Source organism: Pinus tabuliformis, chromosome 6 (genome assembly GCF_031772625.1).
Source record: "Pinus tabuliformis cultivar Carrire ecotype Pingquan chromosome 6, CPIR1, whole genome shotgun sequence".
NCBI lineage: Eukaryota > Viridiplantae > Streptophyta > Pinopsida > Pinales > Pinaceae > Pinus > Pinus tabuliformis.
Genome location: NC_142292.1, coordinates 1,162,826,346 through 1,162,853,438, shown reverse-complemented (window position 1 = coordinate 1,162,853,438; position 27,093 = coordinate 1,162,826,346). Strand labels below are relative to the sequence as shown.

The following is a 27,093-nucleotide window of genomic DNA, read 5'->3' as shown; positions in this document are numbered from 1 at the left end:
AGTTATGACCACGTGCAACTCCTGTCTCTAAATGTTAATCAGTTCTTTGATCAGTGTTTTCACCAATACATGACGAACGATACTTACGCAAACAAAACATCAACATAATATAGGCTCCATATCATTTGGATTAACCAAAGACAATCAATCCTCGAAAAAGACAACAGAAACTGGCTTAAAACAAACATTTATTCGAAGTACCATCAGAATGATAACTGAAAGATTCACACCTTAGCCAATAATTCAAATATCAGTACTTGTCATGTAAACAGGAAAAGCTTGACAATGCAAAAAGTTCAAATTAATTTCAGCATGACCACCCAAATGTAATATCGAATTGAATGTATATCAGAAGATGTACTATTTAGCTCAACAATTAGCATGCATGTCATTTATTCTCACTCCTAACTCAAAATTGATTCAACCAAAGGAGTTGAAAAGTTGCACTTCCAAAACAGTAATGAGTTGTGATCTATTAATGTTGTCATTATTACATCAAAGTCATCTTCTGTCATTATTTTGACAGCAGAATGTGCAACCCAGCATGCCAAGCAGAAAATACCAGAGGTAGTTCATCCATCCGAGATAGCAAATACCAAAATAGACTTCATAGCCTTTCGATCATGAGTAATGGCCCATGATCTAAAATTATTAAGAACTTTCTTCCAAAAATGCAAATTAAGGTCTTTGCAGGTGAACTGTTAAATTCCCAACTCTTTGCCAAACTGAAGATCACTATAAGAAGTTTTTATGATGTTTCATTCCACATTTTCTCATGTCCCAATATATGAAATCGAAACCTTCCAGCACTCAGTTTTGCTGGAACACCACCAGATTCTTTTCATTCAGCAACCCTATAATGTACAGAAAAAAATAGTGCTTAAAAATGCAGTTCATACTGTCTCATTTATCCTGATATCAAGAATACCGTTAATGATATCCCCTTCAGGAAAAGTTCTCTTAGATATTCCATGATCTGAAGTTCTCTCCAATTCAGATGAAACTCCACTTGGAACTCCATTTTCTGTTAAGGGAGATCCAATAAGATGCCTTGACGAAACACTTGTTTGTCCCTCCAATTTAGCATCATTTTCAACATTGCCTGCATTAACATTTATACAGGTGTCTTGTGGTTGAGTCCTTGACGTAGATTTGATAACTCCAGCAGGTAAGACCCACTTTGACCAGTCACCACGCCTCCTTATCTTGTCAGCCTGTCACAAAAGACTGAAAATGTAAATAATAGACAAATGCAGGATAATGGCAAGTTCTGAAAAGTTAGGTGATGATGACACTCACCTTCACTTCAACTACACTTGAACTTCGCAATGCAAAAAGTATGAGGTTTATGTCAGATGTTAATGCCTTAATCTGCAAAAGATATTATAGAATCTTTTATTATATACAAGATTTTCTACCCCTGAACAGAAACCAGATAATCTCCTTTATGTAAACCAGAAAAGTTATGAACTTATTGGGATATCAATTGTAGACAGTAGTAGGCTTTAAAAGACATTGAATAATAACAGATGAACACTTATCCAATATCTCACCAGATTAAAACCTGCAATCAATGAAATAGGCACCCAACCCTGCCCATCCATATTCATACGCAAAAAGGGATCTTTACATAAATTTACAACACTGCAGACAACAAATAAATCGTAAAGAATGTACAACACAATGGGGGTAAGAACAAACTAATTGTAAGCAGATAGAAAGTTCAAGTAAAGAGGCTTTTTATAATTAGTAATAAGTAAACATATCAATTGTTAGTCTGCATAATGTATATTTTGGATAATGAGAATATAAGTTCTTTTTATGAGGGAAAAAAACATATCAATTATGCTAATGGAACAACAATAATCAGAATAATCAGACCCCTGCGCAGGAAAACCTGGCATGGTACTCGATTGACCGTGATGGCAGTAAGCGTGAGCTATTTGTCATAGAATTAAAAAATCAAAAGAATCACATTTTGATGAATTACAAACATACTAATTGTTTTGGTTCATGAAAATAGGCCACAAGTAATAAAAGTGTATGTCTCAGCAAACCTGAAGTAGTAGTCAATCTGTTTGACTATGCTAGCACACAACTGAGGATCAGGTGCAGAAACGAACACACCAGGAGGTGGGGGCTGCACAAAATAAGGCCCGCCTCTAACACTATCTAGGTGTGTTCTTGGTGGAAAATATAATGTTGGTATAGCTGCAAAACAAAAATTCACCCACTACAAATATGAATATTGTGACAGTAACAAGATATGAAACAGCTATGAACTATTCCTGCCAAATGAATTGGAATAAGAACCACTATACAATTACCATGGAAACCAGGATTATTTGCTAAACCATAATTTGGAGGAATCAATGGGGGAAGTGGTCGATTCCTTGGTCCAACTCTTTGATACATTGCAGTATTATCTGTACCATAAAGAGCTTGCTGAGAATTCCAATCATAGTTAAGCCTTCTTTGCTCGTGTATGTTGTTGGGCCTATGTCCATAGCTGCTCAAATATGGATTAGGACCACCTTGCGGGTGTAATGATCTGACCCCTCTTTGGAAAGAAGGCCTGGTATACTCATTACCACCAGGCATAGGCATAAATCCCTTCACTCCAGTTTCCCCGTTCCCTTTGAAACTAGTGTCTGCACAAACATTAGAAACTGGCAAAAGCTTGTTGGGAATCCGTGAAGATGGAGGCATACCAGGCGAAGAAAATGGCGGCTTGATTCCATTAGGACTCCCACGTCTGCCAGCTAATTTCTGGTGATTACTGAAAACAGGGTTCTTTGAAAGTCTAGGGCTAGTGTTGTCAGCTGCTTTTTTAAAAGGTACTGCAGGCGGCAAAACCTGGTGTCCAACACATAACAGAGAGAAGTAAAATCAGATAGTAAATATAGATCTTTTTCTGTTAACAAAATTTTAAATTCGCACAAAATCATGAGCAAGACCAAAATCTTTTAACCTGGGTGAGAACAAAACAACTGATAAATCAACAAAATTTTAAATTCGCACAAAATCATGAGCAAGACCAAAATCTTTTAACTTGGGTGAGAACAAAACAACTGATAAATCCAAATACGGGCAGGATCAAGCTGTTTCAGCCACTAAAACAAACTTTTGTGCGAGAATCCTTCTATTAACAGAACAAAATTTTGCCTCTGAAATCCAACTAAGAGCAAGATCAAGCTATTTCAGCTACTAAAACTAACTTTTACACAAGTTTCCTTCCATTAACAGAATAGAGAATAAATTAACAGAGCCTTGGTTTTCTGGTTTGCTTGGTGACAGGGTATAAATCTGTCCACCCTGGTTCCATTCTTGCTGTGGCAAGAGTCTCAAAAAGGATGAGATCAGATGCAAATTTTGGGTGATTCTAGCAAGAATCATGCCCCTCGGCCAAAGGCATTCTGTGCTATGTGGTGCACCAGTCAAACATGGGTGTGTTTCTCAAAGCATTTCCAATGAAAATAAATCACCTCTAAAGCTAATACTCATTTATCACTTGGCAGGTGCACCCAAATGGTTAATCACATCTCTTAGCCGGTACAGTATCCACGAAGCTGGATTCAAAGGGTAGCTAGAATCATTTCAAGAACTGCCCACCAACTGCTTGCTTGAATAAAGGTAAGGTCATCACTTGAATTTCTGAGACTGATCACCTCATTCAGGCAAATCATAAGTAATTCACTCCCCAAAATGGCAGGAGAGACGTGGGATCCATCCCTGCTTCAGCATCTCAGGAACTACGACAACTCAGGTACTATTACTCATTATCTTTCAGGAAAGAAGTAACTCATATCCACGACGCCACTCCCTCAGAACTGTCCCGCTCTATTTTGACGCCACTCCCTGCAGAACCGTCCCGCTCTATTCTCACGCTACCTGTCACACGAGACTGAAAAACCTCTGATTTTGCCATTCGAATCCGATGCCACGTGTCAGTACGAGGGACAAAGGGACGACGAAAGTCCCTTTCAAAGGAAGGCCTATCGGCCTAAACATACACATTATGTGTGTCTACAAAATGTAATTTTTATTTCTATAAATAAAAGTTTGGTTTTTTTCTTGTGGAAAAATAATAAAGATTGGAAATTTTAACTATTTGATTATTGGAGAGAATGTAAAGACTAATTAAACTAAAAGTGGAGATTGAAAAAAAAATTACAACTAAATTACAGAGAGGAGAAATGTGAAAAAGAGAAATTTAAAAATAAAATATTAGGAAAAAGAATTATTTTAATTTAGTAATAGTAAGTTAAAAAGATAAATGGGATGGAGGAATAGAATTTATTTAAATTTTTCTTTTTATTTTTTTAAAATGAGTAATTTCTCACAACATTAAGGGATGAATTTCTAAAATTCGTTGAGTTTCAAATTATATAATTAAAATTATTAAAATATTTTTCAATTTCCAACCTTTTACTTTATCCTTAAAATTTTAACCTATTAAAAAAATCAATAACTTTAAATTTCAAAAATTAAATAAATCAAAGGAGGTTCGCTCCATATTTGTCTCTCTAATTGAAAATCATGAGTACCTCACTCAAAATGTCAATTAATAACAATAACGCCCATAATAATTAGGATTTTTTGTTGCGTAGGTGTGAAATGAAATGATTACAAACATCAAAGTACTTTCCTAGAATTTGCAAGTTTTGTGAAAATTGAAACCACATTATATATAAGTCCACAATGATGTATACCCTTCTTGATTAACATTGACTCTGCTACCGGTGGAACGAATTTCAATAGGACTAAGAAGTTAGAAAATATCCTAACAGGTTAATATAATCATAAACTAGAAAATAAAAATATAACGAGAGCGTGATCAATTTCAATAGCACTATGGAGCTCGACGATATCATAACACTTTAATATTAATATTAGTGATAAGCTAGTTGATACAAGACACGTAAATTCAAAGATTAAGTACATAGTTTGAAAATTAATAACTCAGGAGTAAACTCGCAAATACGAAGGTTAAGGAGATAGCTGAAATTAAAATAATGACATCCATATGGTTGGGGATTAAAGGTTAGAAATAATGACTTTCCGTGGAGATTGTATCATGAGGGTTTAAGGTAGCTATCATGATGGATAGCTACAAATAGGGGTTAACTTTATGACGCGCGTGACATCATGTATGAGTATAGAGCAAGAATCTAAACTTTTTCTATGTTCGGAGGAATAACTATTATTATTTTTTTTTTTTATTTTATTTTTATTTTTATTTTTTTAACTTTTTGGGATTTTAAAATATGAATGTTTTTTAGAATAAAAAAATATTTTGAGATAGAGTTATTTGAAAAAAAAAAATTCATACAAATATTTAAGATTTTATATAGTTTTTATAAAATTTTAAGGATTTATTTTTTTGCAAGTTTAAAAATTGTATTGATAAATAAAATTACATCGTTTGTCATTATGATTTTTTTTGTTTTGTTTTTACACAGTATGTTTTATACTAATGGAATCAAAGCATAAATGAATGATATTGAGAATAGCAACGCAGACGTAAAGGGACAGAAGAAATAACTGGAGAGGAGAATCACCAAAATTAGAGTTGATCCTCAAGGTGACCTTTTTTCTCTTTCTTCTTCGAAACTTTGACCCAACTTTCTGAAGACAGATTGATCAAAATGATATGCAAATTATTATTACGCACTGAAGGTGGTTGCTTATCGAAGTTCGAAGAAGTCGGCTCATGAACTCGTTTCAATATACCCGGAGAAGCATTATTATTCAGTATCTTTGTGCTTGCCAAATGAGCATGGTTTGCACCAAAAGCCTCAAGATATGTTTGAAGCCCTAACTCTTGGATCTTGCCCCCAAGATGGATTTCATCATTAACTTCTTTATCATCATGTCTGATGTAGAGGAGTCCTTTCCCTCCATAAGAGGAGCGTTGTAGGGCTTCCAAATATTAGATCTAGAATTATAGATGTTCTGCTTCTATTGAGAATTAAACATCGGGCAAGAATTATGTAAATGATTTGTTTGATTACATAAGCAAAAATAAAAAACAATATTCTCATAGTCAAGAGCCTAGGTCAAGTGAAAATCACCGATTTTGAAGTTGATTTGGTCTAGAAGAAATTTACTGATATTGATTTCAACACAAATTTTGCCATAGGTCTATACACCAAGTTGCCCACGAGAGGCATCAGTAGTAAGGTAATGGCCCAAAGAGTCTACAACAAGTGAGCTGGCAGATTAGGAAACCTGACCTAGATTGGCAGCTTGGTAATGACAAATGTGGAAGGGTAAAAAATTTGGGAACCAAGGGGTTAAAAACAAACCAACGTTGCCCCAAAACAAGGGCCCTTTAGATAAATATTTCTACTAAACTTTTGATTCCTCAAATAACACAATGAAGAAGCCTTTTGAGTAGAAAATTAACTTGTAATTCTTAGTCCATACGAAATGGATCCATTGGCAGAGATCGGTCATGTGGGGCCAGAAACCATTAAAACGACATATTAGGGTTGCCTTTGAATACAATTGATGGAGATCCTCCAGATCTTAATGATAGATTTCTAAGTAGGGAACTACCTCAAAATTTTCCACCAAAAACAACTTGGGAGTCATCTGGGCTTGATATGCCTTTAGGGGGTGCCGAGCATGAACGAAATCTTTATAAGGAAAATTCTGAGAGGAGGAAGGCTTACCTTCAATCCCCCCTCGTAGACGAAGAACCATAAAAATAATGACATCTTAACCAATGTTGTGAACTAAGAGAGGAGAGGCATCGTTCAATTGCTTACCTTGAAAAAGCAAGTGTTGCATGCCTAAGGGAATACTCACTCAAACCTATAAATAAAACTTGAGGTCTCAAACTAGATCTGAGGAGAAAAGCCTAATGAGTAGTGGCTGCCCAGAGGGGTGCTTGACGAAGATATGATAACAATTTGGTGAATCTGACACACATCTCCATGCATCATATAAGCAAGGAGCAACACAAGGATTCCTCGTCCCACTGCTCTACGGGAGCCTCTCATTTCCTTTGAATGGAGTCGTAAATTGCCATAAGTTTCAGCCACCGGATCAGGGTCCTCTAACCCTACAACATCGACAAGTACTATAGTCGTGTGCCGCTTCTGTATCCTTACGACCTTCGCGACTCCCTTTTGTGTTGTCTTTTGTTCTTAGACTTAACGACATGGTATTCTGAAACATTTTCTCCGGTATCAGAGGCACTCTTAATTGTGCTTTGATCTAGATCCACCACCATTGCTAGGGGTTCCTTTCGATTTGCAAAGTTGAAGTCTTCTAATAAATATTAAAATTTTAAGAAATCTTACGATTAAATAACTTTGTTTTATAGAATTTTGATGTTTTGTTTTTGTTTTTATTTTTATTTTTCTCTTAATAAGTGGAATTAATGATTGAAATGATCACATGACACGAATCTGGATGCTTACCCAACAAAACATAAGTTTATCATGAAATTAGATTATTTACCAAACATAAGTTTATCATGAAATTAGATTATTTTTAAAATGATGGAAATTATAAATTTGTTTTGAAAAAAAATAATAATCCATTAAATCAAGAATAATTAATTTAGATAACACTAAATAAAATATATATATACCTATTAATTATTAAAATTAAGATAGCAATATATACCTATTGATTATTAAAATTAAAATTTATTTTTCTATAATTTTTATAGCAATATTGAATCATGGTTGTTTTTTTCTTTCTTCACATTTTCCAAAATAACTTCAAGAAATATACAACGGATATATAAAATTTTCCAAAATAACTTCAAGAAATATACAACGGATATATAAAAAAGGTAACGGAGGAGTAAACATAGTGAGAATTAATATAAAGACTTTGTTATACGTAAACAATGTGATATTAATAATTACGATATTATATAATTTATAAAATAAAATAAAATTTAATTTGATAAATTTAAATAAAATAATTATAAATTTATTAATTACCAATTTATTTTCAAAATGAAATATAAAAAAATCTAAAATCTAAATATTTAAATTTAAGATTTTACTTCAGTGAACAAAGTACATAAATGTCCAATACAAGTTGTTTAAAAGTTATTTAGATGCCACCCTAAAATAAGATTATACCCTAAATAGAATGAAAGAGAATGAAAGGTATAAGGAAAATAATTTTGTACACACAGAAAATTTTCAAAAAGTTATTTACCAATGCCCAAGGTATAAGGAAAATAATTTTGTACAAAATAGAAAATAACAAATAACAAATAACGATGGTTGATAAATATCAAATATTGTAATTAAAATCAATAAAAACGGGTAAAATCAACAAAAATAGGTAGCAAAAGAGAAAACCTTTTTGAGGAATAAGTTATTAGAAAAGAAAAGAAAAATGAAAAAGGAAAAGTGGATAAAACATGCCAAAACTGCTTCTGCTTGGCTAAGAGCTCGTCTTCCTCGGACGTAAGGAAACAGGTTAACGGCCCAAGACCCAGAGGCATCTGGCAGGAGTGAAAGCCTGCTCCCTTACGGACCACCAGCGGGTTATTACAGGTGGCGTGGTTTTCCTTGATAACGGTGATGAGTCAAATCGACATTCGTGGATAGCAGCCAGAGATGGTTGTCCTCACTGTTGGTTTGACACCTGAGTTTGATAGGTTTTGCCACCTTCGGAAAAAAAAAAAAAAAAAAAAAAAAAAAAAAAAAAAAAAAAAAAAAAATGCCAAAAGAAATAGCAAGAAAGTATAAAGAGAGTTTCAATGCACAAAGTGGATATTAAAGTGATTTTTTTTTAACATTTTATTATATGAAAAATAAATAATAACGTAATTAAAAACTAATTCACACAATGGATATGAAACAAGAGCTACATAGTAGTTAGTCATTACCGCTTAATTTAAATATAACTAAATTAAAGTAAAAAATAATAAAAATACAAAGATTTAAAAATTTAAAATGTTACAATTAGATTAATTTTAAATTATAATTAAACTCATTATTAAATTTTGTAAATTAACATTATTTGTATTGCAACATAGAAATAATTATTAATAGTTTACATTTGGCTTTTGTAGTTTGTGGATATGGTCTTATGAAAATCTTATTATTAGACCTAGGTATAGGGTCCTGTCATAAATTTTTATTATACCTTGGTTTGTGAATATAGGAAATTTTATTTTTTCATAATACAAACATCTTATTATTTTGAATATCATTTATTCATTAATAGTGTAAAATCTATCATATATGGTTAAGTTCGCACAAAAACCTAAGTTACCTCTACCCTTAAAAATATAATGTAAAAATAAAAATATATCTCTCACATACCATTAATATATTTTTTAAATTACGTATGTGATTTTAAATAATCATTTTAAATTATATATGTAATTTTAAATAATATATTTTTTATTAGATTATAATCATTAGCAATTTTTATAAATAGTAATATAAAATGATTATACTCATCAACAATAATTTTATCACCTTCCCGAAACAAATTGTATCATAAATGCCTAACCTACACCTTGATGTGATCTATGTACTTCTAATTTATTAATAGAGGTAATGGGTACATTAATAGAGACAAAGTGCAATAACATGTTCAATTTGATAGTCAATCAAAATGAACATAAATAAATTAAATTATTTTTAAAAAATCATATATTTTAATGTGTAATGTTATACTATAGAACTTTTTTGCAATTTTTTTTTGTCAAACCCAAACTAATATGAATTTGACCAAAAACTATTACAATATCCCCCTACTGCAAAGATAATAAAAAAATAGAAAATACACCATAAATAATGATAAAGAGAATTTTATATGGATTATGTAGAAATTAAAAGATAAAAATTAAGTAACATTACCTTTTACACGATACAACATACTCATAAATAAATGACATGTTAAGGGTGCATATAAAAGATTGAGAAAATAATGTAGGTAAGAAAAAGATAAATGACATGCTAGGTGTGCATATGCATATAAAAGATTGAGAAAATGATATGGGTAAGAAAAAAAACGTTAACGAAAAAAACCCCAATATTTGATATAAAACAGAATGAACCAAATTTAATGGATTAAATCAAGTTAACATATTCATATGTACTATATTTAATTGATTAAATTCCGTTATCATATTCATAATTTAAATCTCTGGGTTATACTATTAAATCAATTACATCAATTTCTTCTTATCATTAAATTATAAATTTAAATTATCATTTTTTTTATATTTATAATATTTAATGTTATCACTGAAAATTAATAATAAATTTAAATTATCATTTTTTTATATTTATAATATTTAATGTTATCACTGAAAAATTAATAGATTACAAGAAATTTTATTTGTCTACGCTTTTCGAACCAACAAGTGTGGTTCATCGTCAGGACAAGTTGAATGAGTAGATCAGGTTTAGAATGATTAAATAGATAGAGCAGAAACTCCAACGACTGTATTCAAAGACTAGGTAACGGCTATAATGGCAACCGCTAGATTTGACTGGATTATTCAAAAAATTGACTTGGTTGCTTAGATTCTTAAAAGTGAATGGACCCTTATCAATTAAAATAAACCCAAATTAATTCACATTAGTAATTAGTTATCAAAGATTTTGTATCTAAAAAGTTAGAGTAATTAATAGTTAAATATAAAAATTATTAAATATGTAAAAATACATAAATATCAGGATATATAAGACAGAGGGGTTCTATACACTACTAAATAATAAATTAACTGATTATTAATAATAGTTATCAATAGAAGTTTAACAAATCAGTAAAAAATCGAGTAATAGAGTAATTTAATTATGATAAAAAAAATTAATAAAAAAATAAATTAATAAAAAGTTAATAACTAAATTAAAAAAATAAAAATAAATAAATAAAGTTAACTTCTTCTTATCATTAAATTATAAATTTAAATTATCATTTTTTCTATATTTATAATATTTAATGCTATCACTGAAAAATTAATAATAAATTTAAATTATCATTTTTTTATATTTATAATATTTAATGCTATCACTGAAAAATTAATAAATCTTTTTTGGCCTAAATCACAAGAAATTTCATTTGTCAACGGGTTCGAACCAATATTTAATGCTATCACTGAAAAATTAATAATAAATTTAAATTATCATTTTTTTATATTTATTGTATTTAATGTTATCACTAAAAAATTAATAGATCTTCTTTGGCCTAAATCACAAGAAATTTCATTTGTCGATGCGTTTAACCAAAGTGTGGTTCATCGTCAGGACAAGTTGAATGCGCAGATTAGGTTTAGAATGATTAAATAGATAGAGCAGAAACTCCAACCGTTGTATTCAAAGTCTAGGTAACGGCTATAATGACAACGGCTAGATTTGACTGGATTAGGGGAATAACCAATATTTAAAAAATTGACTTGGTTGGTTAGATTCTTAAAAGTGAACGAACCCTTATCAATTAAAATAAACCCAAATTAATTTACATTAGTAATTAGTTATCAAAGAGTGTGTATCTAAAAAGTTAGAGTAATTAATAGTTAAATATAAAAATTATTAAATATGTAAAAATACCTAAATATCAAGATGTATAAGATGAAAGGGTTCCATACACTACTAAATAATAAATTATTTGATTATTAATAATAGTTATAAATAGAAGTTTAAAAAATCAATAAAAAATGGAGTAATAGAGTAATTTAATTATGAAAAAAAATAAAAATTAATTAATAACTAAATTAAAAAAAAATATAAATAAATAAAGTTAACTTCTTCTTATCATTAAATTAGAAAATTAAATTATCATTTTTTTTATATTTATAATATTTAATGCTATCACCGAAAAATTAATAATAAATTTAAATTATCATTTTTTATATTTATAATATTTAATGCTATCATTGAAAAATTAAGTAAATCACAAGAAATTTCATTTGTCTACGCGTTTCAAACCAACAAGTGTGGTAAAATTAATAGATCTTCTTCGGCTAAATCACAAGAAATTTCATTTTACCAACAAGTGTGGTTCATCGTTAGGACAAGTTGAATGAGCAGATCAGGCTTAGAATGATTAAATAGATAGAACAGAAACTCCAACGATTGTATTCAAAGACTAGGTAACGACTATAATGACAACGGCTAGATTTGATTGGATTAGGGGGATAACCAATATTTAAAAAATTGACTTGGTTGGTTAGATTCTTAAAAGTGAACGAACCCTTATCAATTAAAATAAACCCAAATTAATTTACATTGGTAATTAGTTATCAAAGATTTTGTATCTAAAAAGTTAGAGTAATTAATAGTTAAATATAAAAATTATTAAATATGTAAAAATACATAAATATCAGGATGTATAAGACAAAGGGGTTCCATACACTACTAAATAATAAATTAATTGATTATTAATAATAGTTATAATGATGATGATGATGATGGGTGGTGGTTAACGTCCGCTGAGACCAAACAATGGTCTATCGGACCTAAAGAAACAAATTATTTATTTTGATTTAAGATTTTATTCCTATGCTCAAAAAGCTTGGAGAGAAGCTTCCCGAGCTCACTATAATTTTGACATTGTAAAAGGCTAGGAAGGTCAGTATTGTAACAAAGATTGTGAAATTGAGATCTAATGTGGTTGTACGCGGGGCACTATAAGAGGAAGTGGTTTTCATCCTTGATGTTTATATTCTCACATATATGGCAGATCCTTTCCATCCATGGCGTTTTAGGAACTTCCCAACGACATGTTTCACTATGGAGCTCATGAGAATTCATTTTAATCTTTGTTATATTAATTTTCTTCTTTGGGCTAGTTAAAATAGAGAGATAATTTTGATCTTCTAGGATGGGGTTGAGGACCTTCTTATCATAACTTAATTTTCTTTTAGCCGCTAAATCTTTCTCACACCACATTTTTTCTTTGAACTTAGAAGTAACAATATCTTTAATGTTATTTATGTTTTGCAATGCATCATTTTCGTCGATCTCCCAATAGTTTAACCAGGCCCTTATGTCTTTATGCCACCCTCGATTGAGCCTTAGGTGGTTTTGGCTGCAATTTAAAGCTAGCTTAGGAAGTCTATGATCGTCTATGTTATTGAGTTTGTGCTTGTACAACAAAAACCTAAGCATAGCTAGGCTCTCAATAGGGTAAAGATCTGCTTCTATAAGGAGAATAGGATAGGGTGTATTACTTTTAATTTTCAGGTTATAAGTTATAAAACGCTTCTGGATTTGCTCAATCTTTTTCCATGATTCTCTGGAGATGCTACAACCTCGAACCTCACAGCCATATAAGATAACAGGAGTGACTAAAGTTTCAAAGAGGAACTTCTTTTTATCCCACATTACGAGGTTTGCTATTTTACAATTATTTTCAAGACCAAAATAAGCTTTCCACCCCCCATTAATCCTTTTCTCAATGCTATGGTTCCAGTTGAGCTTGTGATGAATATCAATTCCTAGGTACTTGTAAGAATACACTTCCTCCAAGTTATTATTGTCATACATAAAATTAGCGTAAGTGTCCTTCTTGGATTTGATAATCATAACTTTTGTTTTGTCAGTGTTAATAGTCATACCCATGGTAGTGCAGAAATCCTTAAGAAGCCTAAGCTGCTTATCAAGATCAGATGGGCACCTTGCCAAAAGAACAATATCGTCAGCATAAAGAAGAAGGATGACGAATATCCCAGCTAAGATCGTGCCATCACATCCTCCTTCCTCTAAATAGCCTTTGAGCTTATCGATGTAAATGCCAAATAGGGTAGGGGAGAGGGGGCAACCTTGTTTAACTCCGATGTTACACTTAATATCTTTCGACCACCCCTCATTGCTCTTTAGCTTGGCAATTACATTCTCGTATAACCTTATAGCGGCAGCTCTCAACTCGAGAGGAACCTTTAGCTCTTCTAATCTATTCCAAAGGTTGTATCTAGGAACCGTATCGAAAGCCTTTCTAAAGTCCACAAAGCAACAAAATAAATTGGATTTATCATTACGACATTCCTCCACAATGATCCTAAGCGTAACAAGGTGGTCTATTGTTGAGTGATGCCTTCTGAAACCTACTTGGCCTTTAGCTTGCTTACCTTCACTTTCAAGCCATATGCTTAACTTCTTTTCCAAAATACTACCATATAACTTGGCTAAGAGAGGGCTGATCATAATTGTTCGATAATTAGAGGGGTTATTTGTATCCCCACTTTTAAAAATAGGGATAATGAGGCTCTCAGTCCAAGGTTTAGGCAACCCTTGCTTGACTGCTTGATTGAAAAGCTTGTAGATGTGGGGGATGAGGATAGGACCTCTAAATAGAAGTTTAACAAATCAGTAAAAAATCGAGTAATAGAGTAATTTAATTATGATAAAAAAATAAAAAATAAATAAAATAAATAAATAAATTAATAACTTAAAAAAACAAAAAAAACAAAAAAAAGGTTAACTTCTTCTTATCATTAAATTATAAATTTAAATTATCATTTTTTTTTATATTTATAATATTTAATGCTATCACTGAAAAATTAATAATAAATTTAAATTATCATTTTTTAAAATTTATAACATTTAATGCTATCACTGAAAAATTAATAGATCTTCTTTGGCGTAAATCATAAGAAATTTCATTTCTCGACGCGTTTCGAACCAACAAGTGTGGTTCATCGTTAAGACAAGTTGAACGAGTAGATCAGGCTTAGAATGATTAAATAGATAGAGCAAAAACTCCAACGGTGGTATTCAAAGACTAGGTAACGGCTATAATGACAACGGCTAGATTTGACTCGATTAGGGGAATAACCAATATTTAAAAAATTGACTTGGTTGGTTAGATTCTTAAAAGTGAACGGACCCTTATCAATTAAAACAAACCCAATTTAATTTACATTAGTAATTAGTTATCAAATATTTTGTATCTAAAAAGATAAAGTAATTAATAGTTAAATATAAAAATTATTAAATATGTAAAAATACATAAATATCAGGATGTATAAGACAAAGGGGTTCCATACACTACTAAATAATAAATTAATTGATTATTAATAATAATTATAAAGAGAAGTTTAACAAATTAGTAAAAAATGGAGTAATAGAGTAATTTAATTATGATAAAAAATAAAAAAATAATTAATTAATTAACTAAATTAAAAATAAATAAATAAATAAAGTTATTAAATCTAAATAACGGAGTAGTTAGTTATAAGAGTTATAAAAATTGGGGTAATACATAAATAGTAAGTTGTAATATTATTTACATTTATAATAAAAATGATTAAAAATAAATTAATTTTAATTCAATGATTATGAATAAAGGTTAGTTCAATATATAAACACCAGAGTAATTTAAGGGTTAAAAATAAATAAATAAATAAATTTAATATTTAAAATTAAAGGTTAAAATAATCAAATTAATTTCAAGCTTATATTTATGTATTTTTACATATTTAATAATTTTTATATTTAACTATTAATTATTCTAATTTTTTAGATATAAAATCTTTGATAACTAATTACTAATGTAAATTAATTTGGGTTTATTTTAATTGATAAGGGTCCGTTCACTTTTAAGAATCTAACAATTTTTTAAATATTGGTTATTTCCATAATCCAGTCAAATCTAGCCTAATTTGCTCATTCAACTTGTCGTGACTATGAACCACACTTGTTGGTTCGAAACGCGTCCACAAATGAAATTTCTTGTAATTTACGCCAAAAAAACTTTCTTATACTTGATATAGATCACATAAGCCTCAATTCAACAATTAACAGATCTTTTAACTTTTGTTCATTTAATAAATGTATTATTTTATTTATTTATAATGTTTAATGTTATCAAATCACGTTAACATATTCATATGTACCAAATTTAATGGGTTAAATCCCGTTATCATATTCCTAATTTAAATATCTTGGTTACACTATTAAATCAATTACATCAACTTCTTCTTATCATTAAATTATAAATTTAAATTATATATATTTTTTATATTTATAATATTTAAGGTTATCACTGAAAAATTAATAGATCTTTTAACTCTTACTTCAAGTGGTCTAATAAATATATCATTTTTATTTATTTATAATGTTAGGAAAATTAATAGACCTTTTGACGCCTACTCCTAATTCAACTGGCTTAATAAATAATTATTTATTAGAAAGGTGTAATTAAAATATATTTATCCTATCTTTCAAGGAGCTATTCAAAGTAACAGAATAAATTCTTAAATTTAATGATAATTTGATTTAGATAATAATTATAGTTAGCTATTATGTTTAACATGAATGAACAATTGAACAATTAAGTTAGTAAGAGAATAAAATTTTAAATTTAATGATAATTTGATTATAGTTAGTTATTCTGTTTAACATGAATGAACAATTAAGTTAGAAAAATAAATTAGGAACTAATATTTGCAATGGGTTAATTTTGCTTGATTGTTTTACAAGAAAAACATTCATTAATTTTGATTTTTTCTACAATTAAAAATCAAAAACTAATTCCTCCAAATTTTATAGGATAAATTTATTTTACTTTAAAAAGGGTCAAAATTTTGTAAGGACTAGTATAAAATCATTAGATTTTTTTTTTATAAAACTAATTCGCCCAAAAAAAAAAATGTCAAAATAGTATGGGACTAAAAAAATTGAATATTTTTACATAAATATAACCAAACAATTTTTAGTTTAGATATTAGGAAATAGTAAAATTTGCCGAAGTTTGTAAATTTTAAGATAAATTTCTATCTTTAAAATTTTTCCTAAATTTTCGAAGGAAAATAGCTCAATTAGTATGACACATGTTTTGTGTTTAGTGTCCCTAGTTGCATGGGTTCAAGTCTTCGAAAACACGTTGTAACTTGGCCGTTGTGTGGCATTGAGCCGCTCATTCCACAACCCATTACGAGAGTGATGTGTAATTAGGTCCACGTTGAACCTAGAGTTGACAATGTCCTTAAAATAAAAATAAAATCTTCTCTAAATAGAAAGGCAATGTCGGCCATAATAAAAAACAAAAATGAATATGCTATGCATGCTTACTTAGTTGTCTATAGGACCTAATATGCTATGCATGCTTACTTAGTTGTCTATAGGACCTAATATAATTTCATGTAAAGTATTTAAAAGTAAAAAAAATGAGTGAGTAAGACATTTAAACTTTGTAGTTTTCAAAAATATTTCGACATGGAATTTAAATAAATATTCAAAGATCTATATGCGCTAATTTATGTCGATTGTCAACTTCATATATATATATAAGTATTTTAATGTTATATATAATAAAATATTAAATATGGGTTATCAATAAAATATTTTAATACAAATTAATATTGGTATATACTTAAAAATACATTAATGACAAAAAACCACCTTAATATGGATTGATAAAATGTCTCCATACAAATGTTATGTAAAGTATTTTAATGTTATTGAGCGGATAGGCTCATTCTACAACCTAGTATGAGGGGATGTGTTCCAGCCGTCCACCCCCTTTTAAAATAAAAATTCTGTTCTAAATAGAAAAATAATGTTGGCTATAATAAAAGAAGATGAATATGCTGTAAAGTAATTAGAAGTAAAACAATGAAAATTAAGACATTGTATCTTGCAATCTAAAGAAGTTTGAGCGTGTACATATGTATATGTATATGTATATGTATATGTATATATATATATATATATATATATATATATATATATATATATATATATATATATATATCCATTTTAACTATGGATGTAATGTAAGTGGAGAGAGATCAAATTTCCCCATGCTCAAGCTTCCTTAGATTACAATGTCTTAAATTTCATTGTTTTACTTCTAATTACTTTACAGCATATTGTGTATATCATAAAAAGCTATTTAAACAAATAATTTTTTATAGTTAAAATGTTTACACTATACAAAAATTTGCACTTGAATAAATTTAATCTTTCTCAGTTCATACTACACATATGCTTAGTTTATTAAAAAATTATTTTATTAGATTAAATAATTACAATCCTATATACAAAATTACAAATTCCACTAAAGAAAATATTTCCATTCCTATTTAAAAAAAAATAATTTATTTGGTTAAATAATTACCGTCTTACAAAATTACAAATTCCACTGAAGAAAATATTTCCATTCCTATTTAATAAAAATCATAAATTAATTCTTATTACTCCCTCTCAAACAATAAATCCATTAATTAATTCTTATTACTCCATCTCAAAGAATATTTATAATTTATAATAACCTTAGTTACTCGTTGGTCAAATCTAGCTCATCCATATGCCTGCTTTATTAGCCACGAATTTTCTAACCAAACTCCTTTAACCCCAAGTTGTGTTATGATTCAATTGTTGGGTAACCGCGATAACAACATAGTTTGTTTTTATTTTTAGTCAATTGAGTTGTGTAACCATGATAACAACATAACATAACAATTGAGTTTTGTTACGGGTCAATTACTGGTTAACGATAATAACAACATGGTTTATTTTTTGGTCAATTGAGTTGGGCAAACATGACAAAGTAGAGTTGAACTGGTCGTCGAAAAAGAATGAAAACGCCAAACTAAACCCAAACCTCGTGCACTAAAATCATTCTTAATTATTATATTGAACTCGTCGTAAAAGAATGAAAAAGCCAAACTAAACCCGAACCTCGTGTACTAGAGTCATTTTTAATTAATATATAAAATTTAAAGAGCAATAAAATCCTCACGCAAACAACGGCAAGGGCAAGGGCAAGGGCAAGGCCAAGGCCAACCCACGCCACCCTCCGCAAAATGACATGGCATACTACCAAGTACCGACGTATGTATGTAATATTCTGACAACCCAGGCGCCCAACTACCAAAGAATCAAGCAAACACAATCAGCCGAACCGCCAGAGCTGTTGGTTTTTCCATGAGGGTCCATGATTGGGGTGTCATACTCGTCATTAATGCCCATAAAATCAGATTACGGTTACGGGCAGCCGGAGGTGCCAAGTGCAAAACATGGGCGGCGTCCTATACGACGAGGTTGAAGTCAATGGGTAGAGAAGGATGATGAGCATAAACCGTTGTGTATTACTCTACTCCAGTTGCCTTTCCTCGAATTTGCTCTGCTGCCAAAGGGATATTGGACCAGACGGGGTTCCGAACATTATAAATCCCAAAGTCACAGACACTTGCAAATGGAGGTACCCAATAAGTAGAATTAAACCCACACGTGAAAATCTGTAGAATGGAACCATTGTCTGTAACAAGAATTGAATCCCCGAGGTCGAGGAGGTTCGAGTCCATGGAGTTTCGCTACGACAGCGAGTTTCCCAGCAACTCTACGACGCCATACGTGAGTGCGCCTTCCAGTCCTGGAAGGGGAAATGGATATCCTTGTGGAGGGTTCTATTTCAGTGCGCCCACTAGCCCAACGCGATCCGCTGCTATTTTGTCAGAGTTTGCCAAGTCTACCAGAGCCGTAGTGCCCTTCGTGTGGGAGGAGAAGCCTGGTATTCCCAAGAAGAATGGGGGAGGAGATGACTGTGAAGAATTTGGCTGCAAGGAGAGCAGTATTGGGAATTCCAGTGGGAATGATTTTGAGTTCAGCGCACGATTCACAGTGGCGGATGGAGCGCTGAATTCGGAGGGCTTTTTGTCCACTGCTGACGAGCTCTTCTGTAATGGGCAGATTCGACCCCTGCGTCTCCCTCCTCGGCTTCAGCAGCTTGCGAAGGCGCCGCCCGGTATCGATTCCAGTGATGGGAATAAGAGGAGCTTCACTTGGTTTAATGCTACCTCGAACCCGCAGTCGCCGCATTCCCCACGGTCTCCTCGATCGCCAATCAAGGAGGGGCGTAGGATTCTCAAGGAGGCTTTTGCGGGATTTACCAAGGGAAATGGGAGTGGGGATGGGGATGGAAGTGATTTTGATCCCTTTATGGCGGCCATGAACGAGGCCAGGAAGGAAGAAAGGGGGCGAGAGCGTTCTGCATCCCACTCAAGGCGCACCAGGTCGCTATCGCCACTGCCAATGAGGATTTTCCATTGGGATGAGGAGCCCCGGAAATCGGATGCCGAGGAGTTTTTCTCATCGGAACTGGAAAAGGGCATGCCTGATGGTCGCGAGGAGGTCAAGAGTTCGAGTTCGGTTCCTGAGAAGCCCAAGGCGAGCAAACGGTGGAGTTTGAAGGACTTTTTGTTTAGGAGTGCCAGTGAGGGACGGGCCCAGAGCAAGGATAGGCTCTGGGGTCTGTCTATTGCCCCTGCGAAGCATGGGAGTGTGGAGAAATATAAGCAAGTGAAACCCACTGAGAAAAAATCAAATTCAGGGAAAAAGCACCAGGAGGATTTAAACAGTTGCAATGTTAAATCTAATTCAGGTAAGAGGCAGGAGGATTGAAGAACTGTGCTGCGAACCCTCGATCTGGGGGAAGTTTTACCAAGTCTGGTAGGAAGATGCCCATTTCACCTCACGAGCTCCATTATACTGCCAATAGGGCACAATCTGAGGAGCTGAAGAAAAAGACCTTTTTGCCCTATAGACAGGGTCTGCTTGGGTGTTTGGGCTTCACTTCTAAAGGTTATACTGCCATGAATGGATTGAGTAGGAGTTTGAACACAGTTTCTTGATGAGTTGTCCGCAAAACGTGGATCTGGAGCAGGGCACAGTGCCCATGCCCAGTAATGAATGGTTTGTGCCTATTTGCTTCTGTAATTTCTAGATTGAAAATTTGTTTCTAAGTTTTTTTATGTTTTCATAAGTGCAAGCCATTCGGGATCAGTGGATTTTTATTTCTTGAAAATTTGGCAATTAGGCCACATTGAAGAAGCCTACATTCAGCCTGCAATAGTCGTTGCAGATGCTGCTACTAGACAGACAGTGTGTGGAGCTCGATAAAGTTAGGACTATTGAAGATCCTGCTGCTAGAACTTTGGGGAACTGGTCAAAAACTAAAAAATTTATGCAATACAGAGGTATTGACGTGCAGTGTGTTGAAAGGTGAAATGCCCCTCCTTTATCTACAATGTGTTGCTAGCAGTTGTGTCGGTGTCACTAATTTCTAATTGCAGATAATCTAAGGTTGTATGATGCATCTACGTTTCTGAGATACAAGTGTTTTTCTCTCCGAATTAGATGAAACCTGCAAGAAAAAGGGAAAGAACTGGATAAACAGTGATCTAAGCATGACATGATGATAGCTGTTATCCTCACTTTTGGAGCATGTAAAAATATTCGTGGGCATTATCTTATATGACGGAGTTGATTGGACGATTTCAGCTGGGCTCTGATATTTCAAAACAGATTTAGCAGAGCTATGATATTACAGAACAGATTTACCAAAGAATTATAGGCTTAGTTTCTATGTATAAAGACAACTGATAAAGCCATTGTATTTAAGTACTATGCGGATTATTCATATGAATTTCTTCAGTGCACTCTCAAAGCCCCTGAAAACATCATGCTTCATTCTTCTTGTATGTGGCCTGGGGTGATTTCTTGTTTTATCTCATATTTGTTTCTCTTTCTTCATGCTGAATACTCTAGCCGTACCTTTTCTTATTACTATGTCGAAGGCTAACTACCTCTGCTGATACATGATCTAGCCTAATGTAATCCTAGCTACTATGCTAAACCGAAAGACGAAAATGTGATGTTATGCCTTGGGTTATGGTAATTCTGTCCACATGTGGGTTCTTTACATGTCAGCATCACATAATATAGAACTATCTAAATGTTACTTGCTATTCTGATGTTTAGTATTTACGATCTCCAAACTTCATTCTTGTAAATGAGATTCAGTATTTACTCTGCAATTTAAATGTAGATTCTGCTTCTGCTCAGTGTATGGAGCTTGTATGTTGATTATAATGGATCAAAACCTGGAAGGCCCCCAGATCATTGTTAGCTGGAGGAGCAGGGTAATGTAATGGTTTCACAAATTCCTGTCTTCATTGTAAATTAATTTAGGGTCTCCTTTGTATCTCAAACATCTCATGAGATTCCTCAGCATCACATGAGGTCTATTAGAGAAAAAGAAGGATGAGGCCTATTTTTCAGAGTATAGAAATAAAGTTCTAAAGCAAACTAAGAAACCGAAATTGTTCTTAGTAGATATTAACAATCATCATCGTCATAAATATTAAGTAATTCCATTACACACAAGGTTATCATAACGATTACCATTTTATCATAACCTTGTATGTACAAGCTTAGATGGATAAAAAAATAAATTTCAGAGCTACGGTATTTATAGAACAGATTTAGCATACCTATGATATTTTAAAACAGATTTCCCATAGGTTTGCTGTATGTTCAAAGGACTCAGTAAAATCGTTTTATGCTATTTGCTCAATACTATGTATTTTTTCCTCATGGATTTTGGAATGTACACCTAAAGTTTCTTTACAAAACATGCCATGATATCATGTTCATTTTCTATTATATTTACATATTCCTGCTGAATAGAAGAACCTGCCATAGCATTTCTTTTGTTCTACCCTTCTTTTGTCTGGACTCTGGTATAGACATCTGCTCAGTCACCATAAACCATTCTAATCTCTGATTAATGGCCTAGTTCTTTCGGTATTGGTTTATCAATAATATAACCATATCCTTGAGCAAAAGGAACAAGATTTACTAGTAGGCTTTGGTAATCAGACAGTCATATAATTGCTTATTTACACATTTGAGTCAACTAAGTTAAAAGTTTGTCAGACCTTTGATTTTCTTGGAAGGTAAAATCAGAACTTTATTTCAAGAGGATATAGTAGTTGCCACCCCCAAAAGGCCATCGACTACTCAAATAAAGAACAAAAGGCTACTAGTAAAGGATAGCAAAACTTGTCCTTCATAGACTACCCTATGATCAAATGGCAACAGACATATTCAAATGATCAAATGGCAACCTACATATTCAAATAAGGGACTGTGCCCTTAAAACTTAGAACAGATTTTGAAGCCTTTACAAAAACCTGCCCATAGTTCTGAAATAAATGCATAAATAGACCCTATCTTGATAGTAACAAGTGTTGACTTCAAGTCTTCCACATTATCTTCAGAGATGACAACAATCATATCCTGAAAAAACAGAGCAGCCGGTGGAAAAAGTAAAACTAGAGATCATCAGGGGCATTGACCCCCGTGTCTTCCTCTACTAGCAGAGAGCCAAAGGAACCAGCAACAGCCTGTTTAGAGAGAACCTGCTTCAGCATTGACCTCCTAATGTGGTTGCCTCTAAGAATTAACGTGTAGTGAGAACAGTCCGTTCAAGCAAAGGCTTCAGTGAGGAGTTCTGCAACCTGTAATTCCCTTTCAACCATGCAACAAGTTTAAATCCCTCAAATACTTGGAGTCTGCCTATGCGGTTTACTGAAGCCCGCATCAGAAGATTGAGAATAACTTGTAGTTCTGCAAAGATGTTTGTTCCTCTGCACATTCTGATTTCGATAGTAAGAAAGATCATCAGAAATGAAAAGAACTCCACCAGTCCCACATGGCACAAGGTTTCCCTGGCTGGCTCCATCAAACAAACCGAATCAAAGGATTTGTCAATTACAGGTGGTTCCACTGAAGTTGCAGGTCTCAAGTTTCGGTTTTGCTTGAAATCTTCATAAATGAAGTTTGCGTTTTGATTCAAATCTTCATTAATGAATTTTATGCTACGATAGACTACGCTTTTCACTTCTTTCCATGTCTTTGTTGCACCCCTTGCTACGCTTTTTCACTTCTTTCCATGTCGGATCTATGTTTTTTTCAACCGTGTCTCCCACGTGAGTGCCTTGTTATTTATTATTTATACAGAACCAGATAGAGAGCCTACATTGTATAAGGGCTTTTCATCTATCCTACATTTTATAGGGGCTTTTCAACTTCTGACGGGGTTTCCATTACCAGCGTTTGGGTTGATCATCTAATAGAACATTGCGTAGTAGCCTAGGCTGGCCCATTTGAATGGAGAACCAAACCAAAATCTTGCTCCTCCTTTGGGTACATATGACTCGGTCATGTAAATATTTCAGTGAAGAACATTTATTATGAGTGTTAGATTTTTAATGATTTTTCATTTATTTTTCCAATTATTTTTTATTTCCTTTGGGTACATATGACTAGGTCATGTAAATATTTCAGTGAAGAACATTTTTATTATGAGTATTAAAAATCAGTGAAGAACATTTTTATTATGAGTATTAGATTTTTAATGATTTTTCATTTATTTTTCTCTCTTTTTTTAAATTATAAAGTTAATGTTTTTTTTTTGTTTTTTTTTAGATTTAGAGGAATTGGTAATTCTGGAAGATTATCTAGGTGAGACCCACTTTAAAGTTGTTGACCGCCATTATAGCCTCTAGGGTAGTACCAACAACACACAAGGCTAGCACATTGCAGGAAGCTTATGACTTAGCAAGGGCCGAGGCATATTAGGGGTGTGGACCTCTATGTAGAGGTTGTCTTCTATCAAAATATGAATATATTGTTCTCTAAAAACTCTTAGAACACTTTAGGTAAAATAAAATAGTTCCCACATCCTACCCAAGGATGTGGACCTATCCTAACTTTGCTCCATTTACCATCTTCTAAGCAAAGCCAAATTCCTAGAAAATGAGTGATTGGTAACATAGTTCTCGACATCTTAGAGGCATTTGTTGAGTTCTTTCCATATCATGGAAGCATTTGTTGATTTTTTGGGGGCCCTTATCCAATGTTTCAAAGAATATATATAATTAAACAATTAAAAATTACAATATTGCAATTACAAAAGTCAAATATAGACAAAAAAAACATTTACAAAACACATGGAATCCTTTCAACTCTCTTAAAATCTTGATTTCACCCTTCATTTACACAATGGGAAATTGTAAGAGCTCTTTCCATCTAGTTGAAAGTGAGAAAATAACAATGACTTTTTTGAGTCAAATAGGTGGGACATCTCTAGGGCATTGTTAGACATGGGTTTCACATTTAACCTTTTTTAGGACATGTGCCAAACACATGTCGGACATGTGACCTAGTGTGCTTGTATATGATATGTAGGATACAAACATGATGCCTTTGGGGCCCATGTCTTGTCACTTAGTCTAGAAGCTTTTGTTAGCTAGTGCCTTCCCATAATGGTGTATGTTCTTGAGACCTCGATGTCCTAATTCTTTAGGTGTGTCAATTCTTTGCCACCACCCGAAAGGTGTGCCTTGTTTTTCTTTCATTTATGTGAGAAAATAAAGTATCTCTTTCCTATGTTTTCCAAAATACTACCTAGGATCTAGAAACTAATGTGCAAATACCTTGGAGTGGCTTTTAATACCAATTTAATTGATGTTAGGTGCCCTCTAATAGAAAACCACATGGCACAACAATTTGTAATTTTTTTCCAAACTCTTTGGGATAACCATACCCAATTTCTAGTTCCATAGTCACTAAATTTTAGGGTGAACCTCAGGGACTTCAATAAATAAAATTAATCATTTGAAAAGGAAAAATCCTAGTTGATATCATAAATTTGTCTCAATGAAGTTATTGAATGTTATACAATATTTTTGGAGATTGATTCTTGCAAGTTACAAGACTATATTGATCTAAAAGATTGCTTCATATATTATGCTTCTCTAATCGATGTAGCTACAAATAATAAAATATCATTTATAAATAATAAAGGAGACAAAGTAGATTCCTTCACAATCTTTTCCCCTTTCAATGCCCCTACTCTTTCAATTCGATCCTTAAGCTACAATTAAGAAAAGCAATAGTGATGCGAACCATGTTCTCAAGGCCTCGTAAACTTAAAAAGGGTAGAGGTCAACCATTAATGAGGATATAAGATGAAATGGAATGAATGCACCCTTAATCTCAATTTATAAATGGAATACAAAACCCTATATGTTAAAGGATAACCCTTGAGAAAAACGAACTTACCCTATCATAAGGGTTTGTTCAGTGTAATTTTACAACCATTGAAGCAATCCTTTTTTATCTTGATGGAGTACAAACCTTCTTAAGCAACAACTACAACATCATCGATTTGTTTGCTCCCTTAAAAGCCAAATTGTTCTAATGAAATTAATTCAAACAAAATTGGTTTAAGCCTTCTTGTTATTTTATTTGAAATGTGAAGATTGTGTTTTTCTTTTCTATCCTAGATTAAGTTTTGATGTTGCTCAGGGATCATCTTTAGCATTGTGATAAATAGCTAAGAAACAATACCATTAGTCAAGTACTAATAATCATTGACTTTCACACATAACAACTGACCTTGATTAGCAGTGAGAACCAATATTCCTTTGCAATATATATATTATATATATTTGTTCAGAATGTGAACAAGGGCATATAAAGTCCACTTAGCTTTGCACCATCATCGTGGTTAATATTACTAGGATTTAAATCGATTTTGAGGGTTTCTCTTATTTCTCTTTTGGTGTAGTTTCATTCCTTCGTAAATGACTTTTGCATCTTTTAAACACATTTAGTGATTGGTGTTTTAAACATGTTCTATAATTAGATTTAAGACATGATAGAGCTAAAAGGTCATCCCTTCTACAACATGTTTATAACAACAATCACAAAATGTGTTTAGAAGATGCAAAAATCATTGTGAAGGAAGGAAACTACACCAAACGAAAAATAAAGAAAACCCGAAAAATCAAATTACATCCAAATAATATTAACCGTGATGATGGTGCAAATCTAAGTGAAGTATGGATCCCTTAGTTTACATTCTGAACAACTTGCAAAAGAATATTGGTTTTCAACATTAATCAAGATCAACTACTATATGTGGGAATCGGTGATTATTAATACTTGACTAATGGCATTGTTTCTTAGCGAGCTTTCATGCTCCTAAAAATGATCCTTGAGAAGGATTGAAATTGTCGAGGATAAAAAAGAAAAATGTAGTCTTTAAATTTCATATAAAATTCTCCGCTGTGTAATCATGTTCAATCACTTCTTGTTATTACTTTAAATATGATATTGCAAATATTGTTACATAACTAAATTGGTTATAAGTATTGAAGTGTAGATGCCTTCTCCTTCTTTGTGATCAAGGCCAGAAATGTTTCATTTACAGCTCCAAGGACCTTCCCAAAAATCTTGGATTCTTTACACCATGACCAAGATATGCCCCCTTGCCAATTGAATACTCTTTGATAAAAACATA

The 27,093-nt window shown here is 32.2% G+C and overlaps 1 protein-coding gene and 1 pseudogene across 1 annotated transcript; one reads left to right on the top strand and one right to left on the bottom strand.

Annotated features, from left to right (window-relative positions):
* Positions 1-231: 231 nt before the first annotated feature.
* LOC149262929 (la-related protein 1C-like) lies at positions 232-2,898 on the bottom strand. The gene is made up of 5 exons (XM_089425472.1): positions 2,328-2,898; positions 2,058-2,211; positions 1,554-1,644; positions 1,300-1,371; positions 232-1,214 (listed from the first exon to the last, which is right to left on the bottom strand). The coding sequence occupies exons 1-5, from the start codon at positions 2,707-2,709 to the stop codon at positions 894-896; spliced, it is 1,020 nt and encodes a 339-aa protein (XP_089281598.1). The 5' UTR covers positions 2,710-2,898; the 3' UTR covers positions 232-893.
* Positions 2,899-18,945: 16,047 nt separating this feature from the next.
* Positions 18,946-21,642, top strand: LOC149262928 (uncharacterized; annotated as a pseudogene).
* The last annotated feature ends 5,451 nt before the right edge of the window (positions 21,643-27,093 follow it).

Coding starts and splice junctions, on each gene's coding strand:
- LOC149262929 (XM_089425472.1), bottom strand. CDS start 2,709: ATGCCTCCATCTTCACGGATTCCCAACAAGCTTTTGCCAGTTTCTAAT. Junction 2,212..2,327: donor AAATAATCCTGGTTTCCATG/GTAATTGTATAG, acceptor TTTGTTTTGCAG/CTATACCAACATTATATTTT. Junction 1,372..1,553: donor TGATTGCAGGTTTTAATCTG/GTGAGATATTGG, acceptor TATCTTTTGCAG/ATTAAGGCATTAACATCTGA.